The 10,826-nt window shown below is 41.5% G+C and overlaps 1 protein-coding gene across 1 annotated transcript in view; it reads left to right on the top strand.

Annotated features, from left to right (window-relative positions):
• The first annotated feature begins 442 nt into the window (after window positions 1-442).
• Window positions 443-10,826, top strand: part of SLC12A1 (solute carrier family 12 member 1) — a 70,949-nt gene continuing 60,565 nt past the window's right edge. Inside the window, exons 1-6 of the mRNA XM_060259854.1 lie at window positions 443-881; window positions 1,756-1,884; window positions 2,677-2,752; window positions 8,593-8,688; window positions 9,719-9,858; window positions 10,361-10,471. Of these exons, the coding sequence (XP_060115837.1) occupies window positions 480-881; window positions 1,756-1,884; window positions 2,677-2,752; window positions 8,593-8,688; window positions 9,719-9,858; window positions 10,361-10,471 (954 nt within the window). The 5' untranslated portion in view covers window positions 443-479. The remainder of the gene's footprint in view (window positions 882-1,755; window positions 1,885-2,676; window positions 2,753-8,592; window positions 8,689-9,718; window positions 9,859-10,360; window positions 10,472-10,826) is intronic.

The raw sequence follows: 10,826 nt of genomic DNA, 5'->3' as shown, positions 1-10,826 counted from the left end.
AAAATCTCTGAATCAGCTGCTTTGGAAGTGCTGGTGCAGACAAGGCTAATTTTAGTCATAAGACAACACATAAACTAGCTGAAACCATAGAATCATAGAGTTGGAAGGGACCTCCAGGGTAATCTAGTTCAACCCCCTGCACTATGCATGAAACTCACAAATACCTCCCCCTCAGTCCACAGGATCGTCATTGCTGTCAGCCTCTTTTTAGAAACCTCCAAGGAGAAGAGCCCATAACCTCCTGAGGAAGCCTGTTCCACTGAAGATCCGCTCTAATGGTTTATACCCCACCCTTTTCTTCCTATGTTTGAGGGCAGAGTTCCATGACACCACTTCATGACGACTGCATAAGAGAGTTCAAAGAGGTCTCCAAAGAAATAGACACTGCAGTCCCTCGAGAGCCGCAACAGTCCTACATTGAAGAGCTGACGACAAAGGAGGAGAAAGACTTGTGAAAATAAAACCTAACTTTCGCCAATATGAATAATTCTCCAAATATATTTTCAGATCCAAGTCCAAATAGGTTCCAAGTTAATGTAATTAACGAAAGCCATGACAGTACAGTATCATCAACCGGAGATCCCAACCCTCAGTACGAAGAAACATCTTTTGCGGATGAGGCCAATAACAGACTACGAGTCAGCTTCAGACCTGGAAACCAAGAGCTGTATGATAATTTCTTTCAAAACGGGGATACTGCTAAAACCAATGGAAGCTTTTATCCCTATGATACACATAGCAACACATACTATCTGAAAACTTTTGGTCATAATACAGTGGATGCCATACCTAAAATCGATTATTACCGAAACACTGGCAGCATCAGCGGTGCCAAAATGATTAGGCCAAGCCTAATGGACATCCATGAACAATTAGCAAAGGTATGTTGCGGGGGGCGGGGGGGGGAGACAAATATACTATTGGCTATTTATTTGCCCTCAATCCAAAGTGTGCTTATAAAGCTTTTAGTTGAGGCTGCGGGCGTCTATTCTTGATCTGGTTGGCCGCCCCTATTGGCACTGTCACCTGTGCTATAAATGGAATGATATCTGCCGTCTCTATGAGATATCATGATGTGAGACAGCCAGGCTGGGCAACACTGTATGCGATGATATGATTTCTGAGTGCTGTTGAGTTGTCTGTTTATAAAATGTTTTTATTGTATTTTATTGTTTTATCATATGTTGTACTCCACCCTGAGCGCTACAGGGAATGGGCGGAATAGAAATATTCTAAAATACAATAAAATAAAAATAAATAAATACTCCAGATATGCAAGGCTGGTGCGCCCACTAGGTGACCGCGCTTAGGGCATGGCCCTGGGGGGTGCAGAATCGGGCACCCCTGGGAATGTGCGGACAACCCCCTCCCTCCCAGGTTATTGAAATCACATGGGAGTTTGCCAGGGAGCAGCCGCTGCCCTTCCCAGGCAGGGAAGGGCTCTTTAAATGGTCGGTGGGCTCTTTAAATGGAGGGGGAGGCCAGTCTAGCTGCTTCTGCCAATGCTACCCATGATCAGAAGAGCATCCAATATCAGGTACTGGCCTCCTGGGTGATTTAAAGGCCCCCCTTTCCTGGGCACAAGAAGGGCAGCAGCTGCTCTTGGGCATCCTCTTGTGCAGTTTAAATCACCTGAAAGGGAGGGGGTAGCCCCCAGCCTCTCAGCCTAGAGCGCCGGTAAGCCTGGCACGGGCCCCGAGTGCGAGTCAACAACACAGGATGTATTACTGTGCTTTCTAAATATTTATTGTTTAGAACATAGCAGTTGCTTCAGCGGACAAATTCACCAAAGCAGATGGTGCTCCAGGAGGAGAAGGAGAACCCAAGTATGAAGAAGAAAGCCAAGGAGGCTTTGTGAAATTTGGCTGGGTGAAGGGTGTCCTGGTAAGCAGAGCACGTTTGGTATTACAAATTCAATTCCGCTCTCTTATTTTGAAAGAGAGCACATACTTAGAGGGGGGAAACATACAGTTGCTTGTGCTGCTAGAGAACACAACATGAGAAGCACATCCACTTTTTCATGCTTTGTAATGCATAGGGTGGTTTGAGTTAGGACCAATATATTGCTTGAATGCTGTATCCTGTTTTTTTTCCCATTTTCAAACTTTTAAGGTTTGTTCCATTTCTGTTTTGGAAATGTTATTCTAGCTCCTTCAATGCCACTGTTATTTTGGGGTATTATTGAACACTTATGCTGGCTATTATTTTATAGTGCCATAGTCTATTGCAGGGGTGGCCAAACTGTGGCTCTTCAACACTTACTGTGTGGTTCTTGAAACCCCCATCACCCTGTTGGCCAGCTTGGAGAAGGCATTTCTCTCTTTAAATCACTTCTTTCAGCAAAGCCAGTCAGTGGCTTGGAGAATGCATTTAAAGTTGCTTTATTTCCATCTCTCTCTCCCTCCTCCATCTATTTTCCTGCCTGCCTGCCTTCCTTCCTGCCTTCCTGTTTTGTGGCTCTCAGACATTTGATGTTCATATCTTTCGGCTTTCAAACATCTGACCTTTATTCTTTGTGGCTCTTATATTAAGCAAGTTTGGCCACCCCTGGTCTATTGGCTGTGTAATATTTTTTATCTGATCTGATCATAAGCCACGCAATGTTACTCCCTTAACTAATAACACTGCTTGCATTCTACAATGACATGTTAATGCAACTCTTTGTTCAACATTTAGGTGAGGTGCATGCTGAATATCTGGGGTGTGATGCTTTTCATTCGCCTGTCCTGGATTGTGGGGCAAGCTGGAATAGGTATGCATTTTGAAAGTACCTTTTTTCTTTTTTTAACTCCATGCAGGAAAAAACAGGAGAAACTTTACAGAAAGACTATTAATCTTTAAACTGAAGTGTGAATTGGCATGGAACATGCATTCAGGCTTTTAAAAATATTTTCCATTGTATCCAAAGGCAAAGTTAACTAAACCAACACTGGAATTTTCCAGACTGTTAAACAAATTACCCTTTTGAACAGCCCAGATCAAGCAGACATCTATGCCAGTTTCATTGCCATTGAAATCAATGGAATTTAAGGATATGTAACTGCTGGATACAGTCTTTGGGCAAAATATTTATATGTAAAAGATAGGCATTTGGAAGAGATTTCTGTATTCTAGAAACTAGCTAATATTGGAACAATAAAACCTGGCTGTTCTCTGAAAGTACAGTGTTTTAAAACCACTGCTGTGTGAAATCACTTCATGCTGTGTATTTGTGCTGAAAGGACAATCAACATATATCAGTGGCATTATAAACTACTAAAGTGTTCAGCTCCCCTAGCACCAACAACTTACAGCATGTACCCAAAGAAATCGATCTTCCTTAACCAATTAAGTAAGGCTACGGTCCCACACACAAAATAATACACTTTCAATCCAGTTTCAATGCACTTTACAACTGGGTTTTACTGTGTGAACTGGCAAAATCCAGTGGGAAAGTGCATTGAAAGTGCATTATTTTATCTGTGTGATCACAGTCTAAGAGTTATTCAATGGCGGAAAGTGCCATCAAGTCATAGCCAACTTACGGAGATCCAGGAGGTTTTAAAAGGAAAGAGGCAGCAAGGTGGTTTGCCATTGCCTGCCTCCATGTAGCAATCCTGGGCTTTCTTGGTAGTCTCACATCCAAATACAAACCAGAGCTGACCCTGCTCAGCTTTTGAGATTTGATGAAATCAAGCTAGCCCTTACCATGCAGGTCAAGGCAAAACTTATACACAGGGCTTTTTTTTGTAACAGGAACTCCTTTGTATATTAGACCACCCCTACCATGTAGCCAATCCTCCAAGAACTTACAGTAGGCCCTTTAATTAAGAGCCCTGTAAACTCTTGGAGGATTGGCTACATCAGGGGTGTGTGGCCTAATATGCAAAGGAGTTTCTGCTTATATGTTACAGAGTTCAATCTATTCCATCTTTCTCTGAGACCCAAGTTCTCTTTGTGTCCCATTCACAGAAGGTCCACTGGGTCACTTTAGAGTGGGCTTCAAAGACCCACCAGCTTATGGATAAATATTGTTAATTATTATAATTAAGTATATTAATAGTAGTAATTAATTATATTATTATTAGCCTAAAAACCAGCTTATTGTTGATTAAATTATGTCTGTTCCTCTATTCCAAGTTACAATCCAAAGAAATTTCATGCTTTTTTCTGTGATCAGTTTTAGCCAAACAAGTCAAATGCCATTCGAAGGAATGCTTGGGAACCCAAGTACATAACTGTTACACTGTTCATCTCAGATTCTGTAGCCACAATACAGCATGTGTGAACAGTGTGATATTTCCTGTGGTTTAGGACAGGCCTGCACCAGCACTTTTCTGCACACTGTACTCAAGAAAATAGCATGAGGGACTGATGCAAAAGGCACATCCATTTTCCTTTCTCCTGTCATGGAGAGCTGCTCTTTATGTTTGAGGGGGAAGTCACATGACATGGCATTTTCATATGTACAAAACAAAAAATAATTCAGAAAGCATTTTCAACAGTACTCCATAAGCTGGTTGATATATCCCCCTTAAAATGAATCAGATGAACTTCACTTACTTGGTTTTGCATTTGAAATAAGGTGATATCTTAAAAACCAGTGTGGTGTGATGGTAGCATTGCCAGCCTCCAGGTGTGGCCTGGAGATCTCCCACTTTTAGAACTGATTTCCAGCTGGCAGAAATCAGCTGCTCCCCTTGAGAAAATGGCTGGTTGGAAGGGTGAACTTTATGGCATTGGACCATGCAGAGCCAATATTTTCAGTATGTCAATACAAGGAATTATACTGATACACAATTCTAAAAGAGAAACACATTGGAATACTGTGGGTGACCTCAAGGTAGCTGTTTTACTGCAAAGTGTTTTACTGGAAAGTGAGGGGATCCGGTACACCTCCCTAGGGAAGTGGTTCCAAATTGTGAGGCTGGCACTGAAAAGGCCCTCTCTTGTTTACCCCCCAGACAAACTTCTTTGATTGCTGGGACAATCAGGAGGGCCTCTCCCTGCGATGTTACTCTCCTTTATACTCTGCTTTACCTTCTGCCTTTGCTTGGTGGGGTGTGTGTGAGATCATGCCTTCCCTTCCCACATCCCCTGGGTACCTTTGTCCTGGCTCCAAAAGACCTGGACGTCCACATGTGACTGTAATGGTGGGACAGAGCGTGCAAGCATAAAATCCAGTTTACCCCACACACATTCCAGGAAATGACCATGCATATTGGATTTGAAACATTTAACCCACATGTGGCCATCTTGAGATGAACAAGTTTAAGTAGACAGTCAAAATCTTGTTCCTCCACACACATATCATGGGTGGGGTAAAGACAGGGGAAAGTATCTCTACTTTGATGCCAGCAATAATTGTAGACTTAAATGTGAAAGCCAAGGCCATTGTAACCACTCTTGTAACAAAGTAATGCCAAGATCTGATTAAAGTTTAGATTAAAACCCCAAATGTAAGGACATTAACTAACATTAAAATGAATTACTCTTGCCCAGGGCTATTTTCACACCCTGGAAAAAAAGTAATGCTTCTTGATGATAGCAATAAGTTACTAAACTGCCCTTTAAAAAAAGAAACTAATTTTGCATGAAGCCCCAGAGCAAAGTCTTGGCGATGTTAAGATGCAGGGTTTTCATGGCAGAGCATATACTTATATGTGCTTCCAGCTGCAAGGCCTCATTTGGTATGCATCATAAAACCTGCCAGCACCCTTTTGTCAGGCACAGGGCCAAATGCAAACATGTAACGCTGCATAGATGGGCAACATCTCCCCCCATACGTTAGTGGCTTTTTTGCCTATTAACTCTTGTCAAAAAGCAACAAAACTTCTTTTTTTTTTTTTAGTTTTAAAATTCAGATAGAATCCCACCCCCCACCCCCCAAATCAGAAATATATCCAGACATCCTCACTCAAACAAAATGCACCTGAAGTGATGCTAGAGAGTTGAATGGGGGAGTTAGGAAATATTGAATATGGTTTATGCTTGTTGGTAGATTCTGAGCTGGTCTCCACAAAACAAGGAGCTTTGAACTTAAGAGGATGTCCACAAGCATTTTCAGGAGGGTGCTAAGTGACACAGATGTGGTGTTTCCACTATAGTGATGGTCAGGGCTTTTTTTGAGTAGGAACACAATTCCGGCTAGCTTGACATCAGGGGTGTGGCCTAATAAGCATATGCGCTTCTGCTGGGCCTTTTCTACAAAAAAAGCCCTATGCTAAACAATAGTGATGTCGGGGTGCATGGCCTAATATGAAAATGAGTTCTGGCTGGGCATTTTCTACAAAAAAGCCCTGTGAAACAACAGAGGTGTCAGGGGTGTGGCCTAATATGCAAATGAGTTCCTGCTGGGCCTTTTCTACAAAAAAGCTCTAATTTTATATATTTATATGTATGTATTTTATTTATACTGTAAGTCACCTTGAGCTCCATTAGGAAAAAAGGCTGCTAACTAGCCATACTGCTAGTTAGTTAGTTTTAACTAACTAATTAAATAAAAAATATTGGGCAAAACAGAATTCTACCTTCTGAACATAATCTGTTTTACTGGAATGTGGGATAGGTCCACCCGGGAGAAATTTACTACCAATGCTATTGTACCATTTAATTATTATTCCTACCACATTGCCATCTATGAACATGGCACTATACAGGGTAACTGTATATAAATTGTAGGGAGTTTATAATCCAAAGCTTGCATAGAAGTCCTTTGTTCAGCCTAGTCTGAAACCTTTGTCCAGCCCAAGGAGCCCTTTTCCTATAGAAACAGCTCACAGTCTGAATTTTGACAGGAACAAGGAAGCTAACCAACCATAGAGGAAAGGAATAAGAAGGGCAAGGGGTCAATGTGACTAAATGCATTTGCACACCTGCTGCATTCTATTCCAATACAAAAGAGCAAGAATCCAGGAGCACCTTAAAGGCTAGTGAAATTTATGGCAGGGTAGGAGCTTTCGTGAGTCACTGCTCGCTTCTTAAGATCTGAAGAAGTAACACTATGGAGCACCTTAAAAACTAACACATCTGAAGAAGTGAGCAGTGACTTGCTACAGTTCCTACCCTGCCCCGAATTTTGTTAGTCTTTAAAGTTCTACTGGATTCTTGCTCTTTTCCACTGCTACAGACAGACTAACATGTTCTTACTCAATAACTGTGTTGGAACAGATGAAGATGGGTACAAGATGGGATGGGATGGAAAAATGGGATGAAGAGCTGTTCCAACACAGTTATTGAGTAAGAACATAAAAATATAAGAACATAAGAGAAGCCATGTTGGATCAGGCCAATAGCCCATCCAGTCCCACACTCTATGTCATACAGTGGCTAAAAACCCCCAGGTGCCATCAGTAGGTCCACTAGCGGGGCCAGGACACTAGAAGCCCTCCCACTGTGCCCCCCCCCCCGCCCCGAGCACCAAGAATACAGATCATCACTACCTCAGACAGAGAGTTCCAACAATAAGCTGTGGCTAATAGCTACTGATGGACCTCTGATCCATATGTTTATCCAATCCCCTCTTGAAGCCGGCTATGCTTGTAGCCACCACCACTTCCTGTGGCAGTGAATTCCATGTGTTAATCACCCTTTGGGTGAAGAAGTACTTCCTTTTATCCATTCTAACCCAAGTAGCCAAAAGATGTTTAACCCCATCCATTCAAAAAACTTACATAGACAAAATGGAAAGGGGAGGGATTAATTTAATAGTAGTCTTTTTGTTAATGAAGCTTTGGTTAAGACAGAGTCTGGATTCCCGCTTAAAATATTCTTTTTAGAGAACTTTTTGGAGAGTTATGGACTGCAAGTTACATTTTTGATCCTTTCATTGCTGACAGGTCTTGGAGTTTTCATAATCCTCCTTGCTACCATGGTCACCTCCATTACTGGCTTATCAACTTCTGCAATAGCAACTAATGGTTTTGTTCGTGGAGGTAAACTCTTAAGGGTTTTAAAATTGTATTTACATTCTTAACACTCAGAAAGAGTCTTCCAAGTATGATTATAAGACAAGCCAAGGGTCTTAAAATGACAGCACAATGGACATTAGACCTGCAGGGAACTCACAGGTGAGCCATCCAGTCAATAGTATTCATAACTTATATTTTGATCCTTAACCTTCCTGTGAATCACAAAGTTCAGCTCAGTTCACGAAGTGCCGATAATCCTATCTGGGACTGATGGAGGATTTGAATCAATTTTTCTTGGAGATTCTTTTGTTCTTTTCCTCTTTAATTAAAAAAAACCCTCTCTTATTCAGAACATTGCAGGTTGCATTTTCATGGATGGACTGGACTGCCTGTTCTTAAAAATTTATGGGCTAATGAACATGATTATCTGAATTAACTCTAAATGTTTATCTGTATAATACTTTGATTGCAGACTTTTCTGATTCTGAGGACATGGGCAATTCATTCTGGGATTCAGAACCAGCATCCAGTGCCTTACTGGTATTTTCTTTATCCTGACAACTTAGTGCATCACATTATTTCCAGATCCAGTCGGACCCATTTCCCTTCGATCTGTGATGGTGGAATCGTACTAGCAGGATTTTAGCACATAATAATCTGACCAAGGTATCTGGGTCAAACATCTTTTTTGGGATTTTTTCAGGTCTTGGAGTCGTAGTTATTTCCCTGAGTGTGGTAGTTACAACTTTAACAGGTATCTCCATGTCTGCCATATGTACAAACGGAGTGGTAAGAGGAGGTGAGTAAAGTATTGTTTAATTGAGAAAATACAAATCTTTGTAGAGAAACATTCACTGTGTTGTTCCAGCCTGGCTGAATATATCAAAACGCAATTATAATGACGGAGGAACATGCATCTGTGTGAGAGAGCATGAGGATCATCTAATATTAAATTATTAGTTTAGCCTAGAAAGAAGAGGAAAGTATGTTGATGATTTCCAGGTATTTAGCATCATGGGAGGATGTTAAAAAAAATCCTTCCACATCTTCTGAAAACAGCAGCCAAATTTACATTACTGGAAGGCAAATTAGACTAAATAGTTTTTGCTTTGGGGTTGACTGTCCATTGTTAGAAATTGGAAGACCAGACTAGGTGGTGCTTTGGTCTGACCCTGCAGAATTTATGATTTAGCACTCGTTTTTAAGCACTTGTGAGATGGTTGTGGTTTTAATATTTTATGCTATCACCATGTTTTTAATGTTGCGGGATTTTGGGGAAGATGTGGAGGTAGTGACAGACTTCACATTCCTGAGATCCAAGATCACTGCAGATGGCGACTGTAGCCATGAAATTAAAAGACATTTGCTCCTTGGGAGGACAGCTATGGCGAACCTGGGCAGCATAATAAAGAGAAGAGACATCACCCTGCCAACAAAAGTCCATATAGTCAAAGCAATGGTATTCCCAGTAGTAATGTATGACTGTGAGAGTTGAACCATAAGGAAGGCCGAGTGCAGAAGAATAGGTACTTTCGAGCTGTGGTGCTGAAGAAGAATCTTGAGAGCCCCTTGGACTGCAAGAAGATCAAAACAGTCAGTCCTAGGGTAATCAAGGTCAGATTCTGAAGCTGAAGCTCAAACACTTTGGCCACCAAATGAGAAGGGAGCACTCCCTGGAGAAGACCCTGATGCTGGGAAAGACAGACGGCAAAAGAAGAAGGGGACTGCAAAAGATGAAATGGCTGTCCTAGGGCAGGGTATAAATCGCAAATTAAATTAAAATTAGTTTGTATGATAAATGTTAATGTTACCCTCTGCTCTACTGGCAGGTGGTGCTTACTACCTCATCTCCAGAAGTCTAGGACCAGAGTTTGGGGGCTCCATTGGATTAATCTTTGCCTTTGCCAATGCTGTGGCAGTAGCCATGTACGTTGTGGGATTTGCAGAAACAGTTGTGGAACTCCTTAAGGTAAGGATGATTCCCGTACGTGTGGCTAACTCTCCCCGCCATTTCTCCTGAACCAAAGTTTGGACACAGGCTTGACCAGAGTTGAAGCAGACTTGACACCCAGCAAAACCTTGGTTAATAACTTTTTATACATACTGAGCCCACGTCAAATCAGCGCATTAAATATCAACTTGGTGATTGGTGAATTAGAACACTCTAAATGTAACATAAATTCTAATTTATAAGCTTTCTCTTCCCTTCCGCCAGGTTGAGGAAATGTTTCCTAAAACTGCTGTATGAATTTCAGAGTTACTAAAGGGAATTAAGGTTCTAATTAGACTGCCAATAACCTTGGCGATTGAGGCCCAACCAGCATAAAACATGTGAAACTCAGGGCTCATTACCCATGGAATGTGAAGAATCCCTCTGTAGCCATTTCCTTCTGTTTTATGTAGCTGCCAGAGTGATCTTGCGCAAACGGTATTCTTAAGTCATTTCTTTCTCTCCGTATTTTTTTTTCCAGAGCAGCAATGCTATGATGGTGGATGAATCCAATGACATCAGGATAATAGGAGCCATAACTGTTGTGGTTCTTTTGGGCATCTCTGTGGCTGGTATGGAGTGGGAAGCAAAGGTAATACGCAGCATTAAAAACAAGGATTTAGAGGAAATGAACACACCAGAGGATGTTTCACAGCCACTAGGAGTCGATGTTGCCCATCAGAGTACTCAGTCTGTGGGTCTGCGCGTGATATTGCCAAATGGCCATGAAATAAAGCCTGTGGCATCACTAACACTATTTATAAATACTACAAAACAACAAATAAATTCTAAGCTTTTTCAGTGTTAAATGTGAACAAGCATGCAATTTTACATTAAGAAGAAGAAGACCACAGATTTATACCTTGCCCTCTCGTGGGCATTCGATGAAATTGCTGAGCAGACAGGTTAAAACGGATAAAAGGAAGTACTTCTTCACCCAAAGGGTG

The sequence above is a fragment of the Heteronotia binoei genome, chromosome 19 (assembly GCF_032191835.1).
Source record: "Heteronotia binoei isolate CCM8104 ecotype False Entrance Well chromosome 19, APGP_CSIRO_Hbin_v1, whole genome shotgun sequence".
Taxonomy (NCBI): domain Eukaryota; kingdom Metazoa; phylum Chordata; class Lepidosauria; order Squamata; family Gekkonidae; genus Heteronotia; species Heteronotia binoei.
This window is presented reverse-complemented; position numbering and strand designations above follow the sequence as displayed.